This window comes from Lepisma saccharinum, chromosome 18 (genome assembly GCF_977018435.1).
Source record: "Lepisma saccharinum chromosome 18, izLepSacc3.1, whole genome shotgun sequence".
Taxonomy (NCBI): Eukaryota; Metazoa; Arthropoda; class Insecta; order Zygentoma; family Lepismatidae; genus Lepisma; species Lepisma saccharinum.
This window is the reverse complement of record NC_139246.1, coordinates 16,066,052-16,084,498: the sequence shown is the minus strand read 5'-3', so window position 1 is coordinate 16,084,498 and position 18,447 is coordinate 16,066,052. Positions and strand designations below refer to the sequence as shown.

The window sequence follows — 18,447 nt, the reverse complement described above, 5'->3', positions numbered from 1 at the left end:
GATTCTACATATACACACAAAAACATCCAAAGTAATGATGTAGTTCATCAAAGAGGTTTATAACAGTCATATGACTGTTGCTTGCTTCTTAAATATATGAAGTTTACACTCATCTCACTAAGGCCTAACAGTATGAAGAAATATTACTGAACACTATTTTCTTCTTAACAAGATAAGATTTTGGATTTTTTTGGTTGCAGTAATATTATATCATTTTAAATTTTTTTGAAAAAAAAAATTGTGTAGATACAGCAAATAATGAATCTATCTGATAGTAATATATTTATACCTGGATGCATTGGAGATTCATCTGAAGAATAAAATAAATGAAAACATAACTAATTCTGCACATCAATTACATTGATTCTATATATGAGGGGTAGTCATAAAGTTTTAATTATCACCTCAAAAAAATAAAGTTATGTAATTAATTTTTTGTGTGTCTGCAGGTACATGTCTGCAGTCCTGGTACACATTGAAACCCCTGTGTATCCAGGGGTTTCAATGTGTAGTAGAACGACACTAGAGGAGCCAAAACGAAATGGTGCAGACCATTGATAAAGTGGAGTACCATGCGGTAATTCATTTTCTGCATTTGAAGGGGAACAACGCTGCAACAATCCATGCTGAGTTGGTGGAAGTGTACATCTGCAATGCACCATCATATGACAGAGTGGTTAGGTGGTGCAGATGCTTCCAGTGTGGTCAAACAAGTCTGAATGATGAAGAACGAAGTGGCAGACCATCTCTCTGTGAAGAACCGGGAATCACAAGAGAAGTGGAGGCCCTGGTACTTGAAGACTGGCGTATCACAATCGAGGCGATAGTGGAAAAGTGAAAATCAGTCATGGATCAGTTTTCAACATCTTGCATGACATTTTGAACATGACAAACACTGCGACTGCTCACACCCATTCAAAAAGCCCGCCGAACCGAGGCAGCAGTGGAAATGTTGCAGCTGTGTCAGGCCAAGCCAGATGACTTCTTTAGCCACCTAATCACCATGGACGAGTGCTGGGTGTATCACTATGACCCCGAGACAAAGGAGCAAAGCAAGCAATGGAAACATGTGGATTCACCACCGCCGAAAAAGGCGAAGACCCAACCATTATTGGGCAAGGTGATGCTGGGTGATTTTTTGGGACTGCCATGATGTGGTGCTAACAGATTATGCTCGTAAGGAGCAAACCATCACAGAAGCATACTACCAAAATCTCCTGACGAGGTTACGGGAGGCTGTCAAGATGAAGCGTCATGGGAAGCTGTCCAAGGGTGTATTTTTGCTCCACGACAATGCCCCAGCTCATTCTGCACAGGACACAGTCACACATGCTCATTCTTTGGGCTATCAAATTTTGCCTCACCCCCCATATTCTCCTGACATGGCACCCAGTGACTTATTTCTCTTTCCTCGAATGAAGAAACCATTGCATGGCAGTGATTTCCAAAATGACGACGAGGTGATTTTCGAGGTGGAACGTTTCCTGAACAGCCTAAATGCAGACTTCTACAACCAAGTTCTCTGCCAAGTCATCCATCGTTGGGAAAAATACGTCACATTGAAGGGTGAATATGTAGAGAATGACTAACACCATCACCAAGTTTCATGGTCGCAGCTTGATTTCTTCATGGTGATAATTAAACCTTTATGACTAACCCTCGTATATACACACATAAACATCCAAAGATAATGACATAGTTTATCAATGAGGTTTATAATAGTCGTATAACTGTTTGTTTCTTAAATATATTAAGTTTTCACTTATATAAGGGACAACAGTATAAAGAAATATTACTGAACACTATTTTTTTTCTTAACAAGTTACATAAGATTTTGGATTTTTTTGGTTGCACTAATAATATACAATTTGAAAAATCTGGAAAAAATATTTCATGTAGATATATTAGCAAATAACTCCTGTAGTATGCATTGCAGATTCATCTGAAGAATAAAAGAAATGAAAACATAATTGATTCTACATATACACACAATGAACATCCAAAGGTAACGATATAGTTCATCAAGAGGTTTATAACAGTCATATGAGTGTTGTCAGTTTCTTAAATATCTCTAATTTACACTCATCTAACTAAGGTCCAACAGTATGAAGAAATATTACTGAACACTATTTTCTTCTTAACAAGCTACATAAGATTTGTGATTTCCTTTTGGTTGCACTAATATACAATTTGAAAAATCTGGAAAAAATATCTCATGTAGGTACATTAGGAAATAATGAACCTATCTGATAATAATATATTCATACCTGGATACTGAGGTTGTCCTAAAATTCCTGTAGCATGCATTGGAGATTCATCTGAAGAATTAAAGAAATGAAAACATAACTGATTTATTTTGCGCATCAATTACGTTGATTCTATATATACAGGGTGTTAATTTTAACTTGACATATGAAAATAGCGGGAGTGATATGCATGTGAGGAAAATTTGGTCCAAACAAACCATGATCCTTGTCGGGGGAAAGTTAATGGCAGGGGGGGCATGTTGTGTTTTTCAAATAGGAACCCCCGAATTTTGTTTCATTTTGGGATTCACATTTTGTAATATATATTATAATATAGCTAAAGAAAATGGCTTTCACACTAAGAGAATAAACCAAATCAAAAATCAAGTCACAAGAAAACTAAAGGAAAACAGAAAAACAGACAAAGATGAAAAATCTGTTGAAAAGAAAATTGTGTGCATTCCATTCCACAAGGGATTCTCACATAAAATTGCAAACATTTTTAGAAGGTTTAATTTCAAAATTGTTTTTAAATCACCAAGAAGTTTGGAATGTACATTTAATGAATTCAAAATGAGAAACTCTCTACCAGATGTGGAAACCACAGGAATATATAATATAAGTATTTCATGTTCAAAGGATTATGTGGGACAAACAGCAAGGAAATTGGCAATAAGATGGCACGAACACGATTTGGACATTATAAATCTAAACCCAAGAACAGGTTTGTCAACTCATATCATCGAAGAGAAGCATTTGAATAAAAAGAGAATGGTTTTAAAAAGATTAAGGGGAAACACAGAGTTGAATGACTGGGAAGCTTTGTTCATTGCAGAAGAATACTGGAATAAATTAAATAATGAAAATGGTAACATAGATCCTGTAGGGAGTTTTCTTTTTCACAAATGGAGTAACCCACCATCTTTAAAATTTAATGTAACAGAAACCATCAAGAGACTTTGTGAAAACAATGATGAATTTGAATTACCTGATGATATTTGGGATTCATAATTTTAAAAAAACATCTGAAATAAAAATAAAACAGACTGCTTCTTTTCACAGTTATGTTGCTATATTACAACAATGTAACATTGACAACATCCATTATATAACGGATTCTTTTTGTTTAAAAATTACTAACCATTGTTATAACTGTACCTTTAGTCAAAATGAAAATAAATGTCTGATGAAAGGAGCGTGTGTTCTCCTGAAACGTCACAAAGAAAAACTGTTTTTATGCTTGTAATAACCGTGAACTACAGGAAAATAATAATGAACATATCTGATAATAATATATTCATACCTGGATACTGAGGTTGTCCTAAAACTCCTGTAGCATGCATTGGAGATTCATCTGAAAAATAAAAGAAATGAAAACATAACTGATTTTGCACATCAATTACGTTTATTCTATATATATATATATACACACAAAAACATCAAAAGGTAATGACATAGCTTATCAATGAGGTTTATAACGGTCGTAAGACTGTTTGTTTCTTAAATATATTAAATTTTCACTCATGTAAGGGACAACAGTATAAAGAAACATTACTGAATACTATTTTTTTCTTAACAAGTTACATAAGATTTTAGATTTTTTTAGTTGTACTAATATTATACAATTTGAAAAATCTGGATAACATATCTCACTTAGATATACGAGGGTCACTATTTATATTTTGAGCCTTGGCAACACTGATTCAAGTTAGGCGCGATTTGACGTTTGCACGGAATCGTCTGGCATTATTGACCATAACGTACTTCAAATGTTTTGTCAATAGCTTCATTTGTGTTGTTTATGTTGCCTTGGAGATTGCGCGACAACAATAAAATGGAATTAACTCCTGAACATTTTCGTGCGATGATTTTTTACGATTTTCGACGTGGATTATCAAGACAAGAGTGCATCGATCAACTTACTTCCACATTTGGCGATGAAGCCCCATCCTTTGCCACTGTGAAACGCTGGTATAACGAATTTAATCGTGGCCGCCATTCGCGAAGGTCGTCCAAAATCAGTTGTTGTTCAAGAAAACATTGATGCTGTGCAAAACCTAATACTGCAAGATCGTCATGTGACATACTGTGAGATTGAGGCAACCATAGGCATTAGTTCCACCAGCATATATAAAATATTACATGATCATTTAGCTGTGAGAAAGGTATGTTCTCATTGGATCCCACACAATTTGACAAAAACTCAAAAAGACGCTCGCGTCAATTGGTGCGAAAAATTGCTCAATAAATACAATCGTGGTGCTTCAAAAGATGTATATAAGATTGTAACAGGTGATGAGTCATGGATATATGCATATGAGCCGGAATGTAAACAGCAGTCGACTGTATGGGTGTTTTAAGATGAACACAATCCAACAAAAGTTGTTCACGCTCGAAGCACATCGAAACAAATCGTCGCCTGTTTTTTTTTCGGGAAAACTGGTCATGTGGAAACCGTGCCTTTAGAGGAATGTAGAACGGTCAACTCTGAATGGTACACAACAATTTGTTTGCCGGAGGTCTTCGGTCAAATACGGAAAACAAACAAACGCCGTCGGATCATTCTTCATCAAGACAATGCCAGCTGTCACACATCTCGTCTAACAACCGACTTTATGAACAGTCAAAAAATCGAATTGATGGGTCATCTGCCATACAGTCCTGGTTTGGCACCCAATGACTTCTTCTTGTTCCCGAATGTCAAGAATAAATTGCGTGGACAACAATTTTCGTCGGCGGAAGATGCCGTTGATGCGTTCAAAAACCATATTATGGAGGTGTCTCAAGCAGATTGGAAAAACTGCTTTGACAAATGGTTCGAACGAATGCAAAAGTGTATTGACCATAAAGGAGAATACTTCGAAAAACAATAAAGCAGTTTTCAATGCCAAATTCCTGTTTTTTCATTGTTAGGCTCAAAATATAAGTAGCGACCCCCGTATTAGCAAATAATGAACCTATCTGATAATATATTTATACCTGGATACTGAGGTTGTCCTAAAGCTCCTGTAGCATGCATTGGAGATGCATCTGAAAAATAAAAGAAATGAAAACATAACTGATTTTGCACATCAATTACGTTGATTCTATACATATACACAAAAACATCAAAAAGTGATGACATAGCTTATCAATGAGGTTTATAACGGTCGTAAGACTGTTTGTTTCTTAAATATATTAAGTTTTCACTCATGTAAGGGACAACAGTTTAAGTAAAATATTACTGAACACTATTTTCTCTCTTAACAAGTTACAAAAGATTTTGGATTTTTTGGATGCACTAATATTATACAATTTGAAAAATGTGGGGAAAATATTTCATGTAGATACATTAGCAAATAATGAACCTATCTGATACTAAATATTTATACCTGGAAACTGAGGATGTCCTGAAACTCCTGTCGTGTGCATTGGAGATTCATCTGAAGAATAAAAGAAATGAAAACATAATTGATTCTACATACACACACAATAAACATCCAAAGGTAACGATATAGTTCATCAAGAGGTTTATAACAGTCATATGACTGTTGTCAGTTTCTTAAATATATCTAATTTACACTCATCTCACTAAGACTTAACAGTATGAAGAAATATGACTGAACACTATTTTCTTCTTAACAAGATAAGATTTTGAATTTTTTTGGTTGCAGTAATATTATATCATTTTAAATTTTTTGGAAAATAAATATTTTGTGTAGATACAGCAAATAATGAATCTATCTGATAATAATATATTCATACCTGGATACTGAGGTTGTCCTAAAACTCCTGTAGCATGCATTGGATATTCATCTGAAGAATAAAAGAAATGAAAACATAATAAGTTCTACATATACACACACTATTTTCTTCTTAACCCTTTCGAGGCGGAGCCTGCAGATGACAAAAGTAACTGAAGGACGGTTGACGAATATTTCGGTAAAAACCACTGAATCTTTTTGGTTTTAATCGCCAAGCATCCACCTCACATCTGCCATCATTGCCAGGTAGACTCTGACGTCATTGTTGTGTCGCCAGGCAGATTGTTAAAAGATATGACAAAAGCCAACGTGTTTTTCAAGGCTTTAAAAGTTAAAGGGCTCCATCTTTCAAGTTGTAAACTAGCTTCATTTCTACGCAGTAAATTTTAGTCTGGAAGGAAGAAAGGGATTAGAGCTTTGTGTGTCCTGTGTTTTCCACAAGGAGTTTGTCTGCACAAATCATTCTTTTGTTATCGGGCTACGAACGTGAGTGCTTTTGAAACCTTGTCGTGAGAAGAAAGTCTTTTGTGATGGCATCTCTTCGGCCAGGAGAAATTCGTGACTTGTTGGAGGAGGGGTTTGACCATGGGGATGAAACAGAAGTTGAAGATATACAGGGTGGTTCAGAAGATGATATACAGTGTGTGCCAGAGGATGATCGAGAAGAACCAGAAGATGAATGGGGCGGAAGATGAAGAATAATTAGAGGAGAATGAAGATAGTGGTGATGAGAGTGCAGTGCAGTGGGTTGAAGTGAAGAGGGGGATAGACATCCGGTGGGGGGGGGGGCAAATGTTCTTCCTTTTTCTGGACAGCCCTTGCGAACAATCCTACTCCTTTTCAAGCTTTCAGTTCATATTGATGCGCAAATTTCTGATACAGTTTCCAGTCGGTTGTGGTAAACATTCTCCTTGACCTTGAGTTTCTTCTTCTTCTTTTTTTAAAAAATACTTTTTTTATTATCGTTTTGATACTATGCATTCGCCATTACATAACTTGGGGCAATCAGCGACAAGTGGCAGTTTGTCCAGATCGATGAGTGCTACCGTATGGGAGCTAGCCAAACTTTTGGAAAAAAAAATGAAATTCTGGCTGTTGCTTCCAAAAATGGATACACATCGACATGTATACCTTACCAAATCAAAGCCATGGAAATTCGGAATAAAACGAACCCTCATTGGCATTTATCGCGTTATTACAACTTTTTTAGAAAAACATTTTCCAACATGTTATATTTTGCTTAAAATGAGGACCCTCCTTGGGGAATTTCCATGCATGACGAATATTTTGTCATCCACCTCGAAAGTGTTAACAAACTACATAAGATTTTGTATTCTTCGGTTGCAGTAATATTATATAATTTGAAAAATTTGAAAAAAAAAATTCATGTAGATACAGCAAATAATGAATTTATCTGATAATAATATATTTATGCCTGGATACAGAGGTTGTTCTGAAACACCTGTAGTTTGCATTGGAGATTCATCTGAAGAATAAAAGAAATGAAAAGATAACTGATTTTGCACATCAATTGCATTGATTCTATATATATAGGTATATATATATACACAAAACATCCAAAGGTAATGACATAGCTTATCAATGAGGTTTATAACGGTCGTGTGACTGTTTGTTTCTTAAATGTATTAAGTTTTCACTCATCTAAGAGACAACAGTATAAAGAAATATTACTGAACACTATTTTTTTTCTTAAAAAGTTACATAAGATTTTGGATTTTTTTGGTTGCACTAATATTATATGTACAATTTGAAACATCTAGAAAAAAATATTTCATATAGATGCATTAGCAAATAATGAACCTATCTGATAATAATATATTTATACCTGGATACTGAGGTTGTCCTAAAACTCCTGTAGTATGCATTGGAGCTTCATCTGAAGAATAAAATAAATGAAAACATAACTGATTCTGCACATCAATTACATTGATTCTACATACACACACAAAAAACATCCAAAGGTAATGCCATAGTTCATCAATGAGGTTTTTAACAGTCGTATGATAGTTGTTTGTTTCTTAAATGTCATTAATTTTCACTCCTCTAACTAAATCAGAATAACAATGGTTATCTCTGTTTTGGTGTGCAAAAGCAGAAGCCCAGCTCATTCACCCAACAAACAGGGATAACCTGAACCAAAATCCTAAACGCAAATGGATCGCTTTTCCATACCACCCCACCACATCTTCTCAAATTTGCCAAGGCCCTCAAACCTTTCAACATCCGAGTGGCACACAAACCCATATCCCAAATTGGAAGAGCACTACCCAACTTCAAGAGATACCACCTACCCAAACTTACATCCCCTGGTGTCTACAAGACCACATGCCAATGCTACAACACCTACATTGGCAGAACCATCCGCACTGTCCAAGAATATATTAACGAACACGTAAAAGATGCCAAAAATGACACACCAAAATCTGGCCTCTCTCAACACTACCACTCCACTAACCACACCATCTCCTCTATATCCATACTTTGCCCAACTGGTTCTGTCATAGAAAACACTATCAAAGAAACCCATGCTATCATCCAACAGAAACAGCACTGAACCTGGCATTGGACAGGCACACCCGACTTGGCACCCTGTCCTCAGAAAGATCCCTGACCTGAAAAAGAAAAGATGCGATACACATACTCGACCCCCCTCCAGCCACGCGGGGAACAAGAACAGCACCATACTAAGCAGCACAGCCCAGCCCTCCAACCACCAACTGGCAATGCCACCTGACAACAGGAAGCAGACGACACACACCAGGATGTGCATGCCAGTGCCGCTGAATGGGAGAAATCACAACTACCACCGCCCGGGAACAAACGAAATTTTCTAAATTTCAGAAAGGTAATTTTAAACCACGTTTACCTCAACCATCATGAAGTAACTTGTTGTTCTCAAAGACTGATACCAGCCAATATGGATGTATCTCCAATTGCTCAGCTCTGTTCATTATATATACACACAAACTCCTACTAAGTATCAAATGATATTTGTCATAACTAAAAGCATAACATAAGAAAAGCAATTACAGGTAATGGAATTCTGAAGTACAAGTACGTGCATACCTGGGTATTGTGACTGTCCCAAAATTCCTGTAGTTTGCATTGGAGTTTCATCTGAAGTACATAAAAATATTAGTATTGTTGTAACGTTTCAAGATAACTTACATTTCCAAAGAATGAGTACATTGATTCAATATACTAGTGATGAAAAAGATATCTGTCATATAAGCATATCGGTTTATTAGTAATATTGCCAATTATTTTATGAATCCAATAATTCTATAAATAACTCGTAAGTTGCTTTGCAATTCTGCCATTTTGTTATAGTTTTTACGAACATAAACATAACTTACTTATCCTGATGTCTTGAAATAAATTTCCAAATACATAATTCCTTTCCTCTAGGGCAAAACCTTGCCATCCCCCTAGTTAGATGCATTAAGGTGATTAATCAACTATTCATAAATAATTTTCTATTTAATATTGGATAAGCTTTTCAAAATTGTTAATTCTTATATTGGTATTTTGACAGTTGTCACGTACCAGTGTTGGACTCTCAGTAAAGCAGGAGTAACACCTAGCCCATTGCCAGCGATACAGGTCGGAATTTACTTGGTTTATCCTCGAATAGTTTTTTTATATCATCTGTTTATTTACTGAGATGATTTAGCTGTCTTTATAAATGGTTTTTAGTGTGTCATCAGCACTTGTTATACCGTTATTCTGAGAAGAGATTTGCGTTGATCTTCTTTCGTTGATTAATCCTAAAAAATACTAAAGACTCGTTAGCGGTGAGAATCAGGTACCCCTGGGTGAAGACTCTGGGTCGCCTTATTACTGACTCGCTGATGATTATCACACGAGAGCTCTTGGTTGGGTTTTGGTGAAGACCTCATCCCCCGTTCAAGTTTCCACATTGACCCTCAGGCAGCTTCGTCTATGTCTCAAGGGAGAAGACCCTGTTGACGGGACTAGTGGGCAGACTACACATGGGGTGAAGACCCTACATGTCTCTAACTAGCTGTCGAAATTGGCCTGCTTTTATACCCGAGCTTGTTGACTCGGTAACTAGGCATTTTTTTATCTGTCTGAGGGTTGCTATGCTTTCAATTTAGCCTTTTGCCTTTCTGGCTTTCTATAATTTGCAAGTAAGACATAAATATCATTTCTTAATTTTTATCAATCTTCTGAAATAATCCTTTTCTTTAATATTCGTAGTTTTATTTAAATAACAAAATATAAATCTCCAACGAAGTCTTCACGATGTCTTCTTGGGTAAATAAACCGTAGTATAGGAGCATCCTGATATCTTACAAATGATAAAGTGAAGTTCATATAGATGAGTACTATGACAGGAAAGTTGAGTTTATACAGAGGTACCTGTCATTTTAAGTTTCATATCGGTCCATCCCTGGATATGTACAAGGGTGAGTTATTGAAACCTTACATAAATCAGTCGTTATTTATAAAATGTCCTCAAGGTTGCAACAGTGATCAAGTGAACTTCAAAATTCCACTTTGTCATTTTACGGATGGAAGCATTACTACACGATTGCATTGGTGAACAACAGTAGTCATGACCCTTTGAGAGTCTAAAATCTACAGAAATTTCCCGGCAAACAAAAATTCAATGTCCCCATGCATGTCTACCACACCAGCAAGTTTGACAATGATGTTGATTCACAGGCAGATAGGTGGAACGACTCTTGCAGTGGTACTATTGAAAGATGGCAAAATGTTGCATCCCTACGTGTAATTTACTGGATAAGAACAAAGTAAAGTTTTCATCTGACTTACACTCACACTAAGCAACTAATGGTATGGATTATGAATGTGCATAATATAAAACAGCAACTTAACTATTCTTTCATTATTAATTGTTTTCTATATCCAGTTTGTGCTCTTCTGGTTTAATTGATACCAATTACTAATGAATAACACTTTCGAAATGTAAAGTTGTACCTGGATATTGTGGCTGTCCCAAATCTCCTGTTGAATGCATTGGAATTTCACCTGGAGAGTAAAAGAAATAATAATAATCACTGTGATCACTGCACTGCACATTTTTTCCAATTGCGCAGTGGAAAAAATGGTTTGCGAAAATAATTGAGTGTCATTTAAGGACACTGAAGTGGCACTAAGATTGGATCGACAGCAGTGTCCAAGATCCTGCATGATTACTTACAAGTCAAGGAAAGTTGCATCCCGATGGGTGCCTTACATGTTGACATGAGCAAAAGCTTGTTCGTGTGGAATGGTGCGAAGAAATGCTGGCCAGATTCGACGGAGGCAACTCTAGAGGCATTTCTGACATCTTTGGTGATGAAACCTGGATTTACCAGTTCGATCCAGAGAAAAAGTGTCAGTCGACAGTATGTTTTTTCCCCGATGCCATTTCACCAACAAAAGTGAAGCGGACCCAAAGTGTCGAAAATAATATAGTGGCACCTTTCTTCTCCAAAAACAGTCATGTTACATCTATACCTTTGGAGAATTAAAAGACTGTTACTGCTCAGTGGTACACAACAGTTTGCGTACCAAAAGCTTTTGAGAAGCTTCAAGAACAACAACTAAGGATAGGACTGCGGGTGATTCTCTTGCACTTTGACAATGCATCTGCCCACTCAGCCAACATTATCATTCAGTTCCTGGAGTTCACAGAGGTTAAACTTATGACTCATCCACCTGGCCCCATGTGATTGTTTACTGTTCCCAACAGTAAAAAATCGCATGCACAGAAGAAGGTTCTCCAGCCCTGAAGAAGCTGTTCATGCCTATGAATGTGAACTTATAGCACTCGACGGAAATGAGTGGAAAAACTGGTTTCAATTTACAAGAATGCAAAAGTGCATAGCATGTCATTTGTGAAAATTCAGTAACCAAAATGATATTTTTCTTAATTATTATGTATCTTAAAACTTTCATAGTGACCTTTGTACATACATACCTGGGTATTCTGGTTGTCCTAAAATCTCAGAAATTTGCATTGGAGATTCACCTGAAGAACATAAAAGTAAAAATTAGTGCCGATCTGGTACCACTTTGAATTGATACCCACAAAGATTCCCATCGAAACAATTGTTTGAAAATTGTAACAATTAAAAGTTTTCAAAATACTTATTAATATTAGAATGTAAATATTCCACTCCAGATATATGCATCATTTTACCATATTTTGTTTTAATATATTCAAGAATTACATGAAAATATTTAAAAAAAAATGACATGTAATGACAAATTCCAGGTTTTCACACAATACTGGTGCAAATGAAGTTTTGCTTAATTTCTAGTTCATACTATGGGAATGAGAGAGACGGTAATAGATAATGCAGGTACTCACGTTTTCCGCGAAGCTGTTTTAAATAATTTTCTATTAATTTTGGTAGCCACTACCACCATCCTCGTTGGAATTCTTTGTATTCGTTGAATTCCAACGAGGATGGTGGCAGTGGCTACTGAAATTAATAGAAAATTACTTAAAACAGCTTCGCGGAAAACATGAGTACCTGTATTAATTTCTAGGATAATTAGACTAGGCAAAAATGTTGTGCAATGGAAGACAAAAATACTGGAACATATCAGCTGGTGTCAGTAAATGAACTCAAGCTGATACTTTCCAATGCAAGTTCCACTGATATTTGCTAATAATAATAGAACATTGAAATTGGCACTACTCAAATATTACTCTTACTACCAAGTCTCAATTAGAAACTGACCACATTTGATTTCCAAGAACATCTCCATTGAATACACACAAAATTCTTCGTAACTGATCACATCTCCTTCATACTAATATAGTAACTAGATACACCAGTAGTTGATAAAAATCCACGTAGTGAGTCTTCTAGTTATTAAATTGATACATATTCTAAGCATGCAATGATATAGTGGATCATTTAATTACTTCAGCCATATAATACAGTTACAACTCAATGCAATGTCTTTACCAAGGGTATGTTGTTTTGCCAATAGAGGGCAAGTTTATTCACTTCCTTGTCCCGGTTTTGTACAAAATAACTCAGAAAGTGTATGTACGCTGGTACAACATCTTTGCAGGTGACGTGGTGAAACACGCATCCCTGTGTAGAATGGTTTAAAGCCTTCTGTACTCATGCAGCGTTGGTCAGAATAGCATCGAGCGTTTGCTGTGGAAATGTTCTTTCAAAATTTGATTTATTGATTTATTACGAAAGTTTACACTATTTGAAACATTTCTGAGTAAACCGGACGTTGATAGGGGACACCGTTCACGATATATATATATTTAATTGAAAAAATATCCTGTAGTATTTTGTTTGTCCTCTGTACACAGTTTGTATTTTCTCAACAAATCAGAATAACAAGAATAACAATGAAGCATATTTTTAAAAAAAAGGTAAAGTGCTCCCCTGTGCTTAGCACCATGCCATAAAGGCGTATAGGGGGTGTGGGGGTAACGCCCCACACTTTCTTGATCATCGTGAGTGGAGGTGATGTGATCAAAGTTTACCCCAGGTACTCATGTTATTCGACGCTGGGTGGGCACCGGGGCCGCTTCCAACATTAGAAAATTTCCCAGATTTGAACCGGCCAGGGATCAAACCCGGGACCTTTAGCATGGTAGTCAGATGCATTACCGACTGAGCCACCGTGGCCACTAAAGTAAATACATGGATTGTAAATTTAAAAGTGGCAACACTGTTAGAAGTAGTTGAAAACACCAATCATCTATTACTAGGCAGTGAGTGACATCAGCTGGACCCTGTTTGAAGCAGCGAGTGATGCTGCTTGTGTACTGTACACAGTTGAAGTGAGCAACGTGTAGTGTACCACCCTAAAGCATGTTTGCAAAGGTAGAAAAGTGATTATGGATCTAAATGCAGGTGATCCATGGCTAAAACCCATGAAAATGTAATTGAGGCTCACATGAAGCCTGTGGCAAAAATGTCTTAAGGTGTCATACGTTTCCATGATTGGTAAGTTTTTTCCTTCTGACAAAAGCAGTGACCACCTTGTTGCACAGATGGTATTGGGAAGTCTAGGAACATCCTCCATGTACCTTTGACATGAATCCATTGAAACTCATGGTTTCCTGATATTCCATCCATGCTCTGATCAGTGGGGTACTCCATCACAATGATCAACAGAAATCACCTTACCGACGGCATCCAACAACTCCCATACATGTGGTAAATGTTCCAAGATTGGAGGTGATGAGTTCAATAAATTATTCTACTGCCAATGTTGCCACTATTTTAAATACAACACTCACATGCACATGAGTGTATACATTTCTTCATAAAATGTCAATTACATATACATACCTGGATATTGTGGTTGCCCTAAAACTCCTGTAGTATGCATTGGAGTTTCACCTAAAGAATACAAAGAAATGAAAGAAAATTAGAGTTATCGCAGAGTCCCTGAATTAGAAATAAATATCCTGTAATTCCTAAGATAATCTATCCAATACAGGCAGTTATATGAGTCATACAGCAGTTATTACTGGATTTTGTGTTACCTGAATCTCATCAGAATAGCAACAAATGACATTTCTGAATGTTATTTAAAAAATAATTACATACATACCTTGATATTGTGGTTGTCCTGCAATTCCTGTAGTAGGCATTTGAGTTTCACCTGAATAAAATAAACAAATGTATAATGCTTACACAGGCAAATGTTGTCAGCATGATGAGCAAGAGAATAAGTAATTTCACAAGAATAATATTTCATATTAATAAGTACATTTCTTGTGTGTGTGAAATCGTAAGGTTATATTGTTCTAAGAAAACTAATATAGCAATGTTAAATCTTCAACATTACATGCTGATCAAATGAATAAAGTTTACTCAACACTTGAAAATAAATGAAGAAAAACAATATGCATATTTGAAATGAACACAACGTATCTACATGAAAGAAGTTTGTTGGAGATGTGGAATGTGTCCTTTTTTTCAGCTTCTAATCTGGGAAAGCACAAAAATCAACCAACTCTCCTGACATTTTCAGGTTCTTGCAAATTCCCTAATTTTCCATGATCTATTCACTTCTAAGCTGATTTCCCTCACTTTTCAACATTTTCCAGGTCAATGGGGAGAACCATCTTAAAAGTATAATTCCAACAATTGCCGGGAGTAGGGAAAGATACAGGAAAGAATAAGAAGATCTGGCTATATTTACCAGGTCACACCATAACCACTAAGCTAACATTTGTTGCCTGGATTTATGAATAAATTTTTGTTATAAATATATTGCATTTAGTATTTTATACACGTAAGATAAAAAGTTTATGTACCTGATGATGTTGGCATTTCTTCCTCAGATGAAGTGTAGACTTCAGGTCTGCCACCTATAATAGGAAAAAAAAATATGCAGAAGAGTATATACTTGCTTTGGCACTGATTGAAATAGTTGTTGTTTTATGTCAATAATATTTTACTCACTCTCATATTCACTCATTATATATTAATTAGACACAAATCAATACTAAGTTTAAGCTCACACTGATTGTAATATTATTAAGCCTTGTTTCCATACTAACACTAAGTTTCTGCTCAAGGCAGCTTATTAAGATATAAAAACACTTAACATTTAACGTTTCAACCCTCTATCAGGGTCTTCCTCAGAGGAAGAACTAAACTACAATGATGAAATACACACACAGAAAGATTACATACACATAGCAGGGTGACTAGCCACACAAAAACAAATCATGTTGACAATCCATATCTTGAGTGATTTCTCCAAAGGAATTAAATACATATCACATATTGACAGTTGACTAATGGGTCTACCACACTGACAGGTGCTTGACAGGTTAAGATTAGAAAGAGTCTGAAACTACCTGTTTATCATTCCCCCACCCCTCCTGCCTTTTTGGATATGGATGAATACCTCCTTCCCTGGTCTTCTTCTCTTTCTTCCTTGTTCATTCTTCTTCTTTCCTCCTTCCTTTTTCTCATCCTTTCATCTTTCTCTAACACACTCTTCCATTCATTGTTTATCTTGAGTCCTCCATTCCAATTCATGATGTCTTCTTCATTGGAATGGAGGGCTCAAGATAAAGAAGGAATGGAAGAGTGTGTTAGAGAAAGCTGAAAGGATGAGACAGAGCACAGACACAGAAATGGTAAAATCATTAGAACAAGTTAGGCTCTTGATAAAAATATTGAATTACAAATTTATCAGCAAACTATCAATAAACTAATAAGTCGTTCCTAGGCAATAAACCTTTATTAAGTAACTCAGGATCATTTTTCAACATTCAAGATCATACCAAACAGTACTAAGCCACAGGTTCAGAATCTGATGTGTGTGGGGGGAGGGGCATCAGCAAAGCACAGTGTGTTGCTCTACCCTCCTCAACTCCATATTCACTCTCAGCTGATACTTTTTGTTTGAAATGTTTTGTGGTGATGGTGAGGTACACACATGGGTTAAAGTCTACTTCTGATTTAAGGAAGCTTGTCAATATTACATATGAAGACATACCTGGAGTAGACCAATGAATTCCAGTACTATATTGATATGGTTGGGGCATTTCACCTAGAATACATATATATGCCTATGAGACACACATACTCAAGTGCAAACAACAACTAAATTACTTTTAGCTCTAAGGCTCATGAAGCTTCATTACCTTCTATAAGAATTGAGTTAAACAATAATTTTAAACTTTTTATCATTCCATGGGAGTAAATAGTTACAAAAACAAAAACTACTTAAAATTGTAATGTTAGTAAACTAAAATTAAAGAACAATATATTTCTTCCAATTTATATCCTTGTTATGAAATAACTCATGATTCGCAAAACAATTTTTGATCTTCAATCAAAATGAAATTTACTTATTTGTCCAAAAGACATGAGGAAATACAATAAAACTTCTTTTACCTACCTGAGCTTGTTTCATGCTGTTCAGGATTTAGAACAAATGGATGTTCAGCTATAAAAGACAAGTTACTAGAACAGATGTTAAAAATAACAATGATCCTTATGCCAATTAATCTATCAGTACATAAAAAAAAGGATCTTAAACAAAATTGATGAACATTATTTCTATGGAAACAGGCCAACAGATGATTACATTGTAGTGTTATTTCTAAAATTGAGAGAACAAAACAAGGTGTACATGTTGTGATGTTATCTCAGTTTTTAAGTGGTATTACTGTTGGCTTGAAAACAAGAGTTTCCCAGATTTAATACCCAGTGAAGAGACACAGTGTTTCAGATCCCATTTTTAACTGTAGATTCAGCTGTTTATCCTATCTGAGCCTAAAGTTTTCTTAACACAACACACAAACAATATTAACTATTTTTTTAATTTCGAAAATACCACGAAACATTTCAAATATGAGGGTTATTTGGAAATCAAAGAAAAGGAGGTTCACGGTGCAGAGGTAATTAAATGAGAATCTGATACAAATTCAGTACTGACCAAATGTGTTACTTTATCACAATGAGTCAGTCACACTGTGAATGTTTCAGCATGTGTACAGGAGGATTTGAAGACTGATTTTTTTGCAATCTGAAGGCCACATCATTGCTAAAGTTGATCACAGCCTAAACTTTATTACAGTCATTATATGGAGTGTCACAGAAATGTCACAATGGATGAACAGATGTATATGATGAGAAAGTTGACTGATAAAAATTATAATGGTTGTATCAGGACTAATATGAGAACATGAGATCCTTGGCAAAAATAAGAACTAATTTAGGTGAGCAAATTTAAAAACAAATATTTTGTCTAAATCAAATATCATGAGATGAACTCGTGATCTAAAATAATAAAAAAACATCTAAGAACTAAATTACTACACCATCTATAAAAGACGAGATTGAACATATCTCAACACATACACATATATGAGTGAGGTGTAGGACGACACACAAACTAAGGGTGTAGTACATGAAAGAGAGGTTGACATTTTAGCACCTTCCCAGAAGGACACCCCTTGCACACTGATTTGTGAGATCAGGACCTGTCATCTCTAGTGACTGATTATATTGTGCAATGCAGCCCTAAAGAAGCTGGATGATGATCACCCATCCTACAGCCTAGACCTCGCTTCAAGTTATTTTCAGCATTTCACATGGGTAAAATTGACTGATTGATTTTGTTCATTTTACTTCTCATTTCTCCCACTTTCGACTAATCATGAATTACATGAGTAAATGACTGACTGTGTACCTACATAAGCAAAATTTTAATAGTATGAAAAATTGGTTTAGCTCCCTGGTGGCAGCTTGCTTTGATGATGGGATGAAGACACTCAAATGTATTTGTAATAAGTATCATTATAGAGGTTGATTATGCTAAGAAGTAGCCTAGAATTAGCTAACTTGGACATTATTCTATCCTTAGCACTATTTCAATGATTATAAAGAAGGAATAAATTCTTACTTCTACGGTGTGATATTAACATAGCCACAGGCAATTTATCTGTTTTT

At 35.7% G+C, this 18,447-nt stretch overlaps 1 protein-coding gene across 30 annotated transcripts in view; it reads right to left on the bottom strand.

Moving 5' to 3' along the window:
* LOC146002413 (uncharacterized) overlaps positions 1 to 18,447 on the bottom strand; it is a 562,931-nt gene that overhangs the window by 194,082 nt on the left and 350,402 nt on the right. For 16 of the 30 annotated variants that reach the window (XM_083140199.1, XM_083140200.1, XM_083140202.1 and 13 more), the window contains 15 exons: positions 16,892 to 16,939; positions 16,487 to 16,540; positions 15,291 to 15,344; positions 14,582 to 14,632; positions 14,317 to 14,367; positions 11,961 to 12,011; positions 10,976 to 11,026; positions 9,077 to 9,127; positions 7,836 to 7,886; positions 5,991 to 6,041; positions 5,618 to 5,668; positions 5,226 to 5,276; positions 3,550 to 3,600; positions 2,268 to 2,318; positions 290 to 310 (listed from right to left, as the gene is read on the bottom strand). In XM_083140199.1, the coding sequence (XP_082996325.1) occupies positions 290 to 310; positions 2,268 to 2,318; positions 3,550 to 3,600; positions 5,226 to 5,276; positions 5,618 to 5,668; positions 5,991 to 6,041; positions 7,836 to 7,886; positions 9,077 to 9,127; positions 10,976 to 11,026; positions 11,961 to 12,011; positions 14,317 to 14,367; positions 14,582 to 14,632; positions 15,291 to 15,344; positions 16,487 to 16,540; positions 16,892 to 16,939 (738 nt within the window). The remainder of the gene's footprint in view (positions 1 to 289; positions 311 to 2,267; positions 2,319 to 3,549; positions 3,601 to 5,225; positions 5,277 to 5,617; positions 5,669 to 5,990; positions 6,042 to 7,835; positions 7,887 to 9,076; positions 9,128 to 10,975; positions 11,027 to 11,960; positions 12,012 to 14,316; positions 14,368 to 14,581; positions 14,633 to 15,290; positions 15,345 to 16,486; positions 16,541 to 16,891; positions 16,940 to 18,447) is intronic. The other 14 variants (XM_083140214.1, XM_083140224.1, XM_083140225.1 and 11 more) reach the window with 11 other exon arrangements.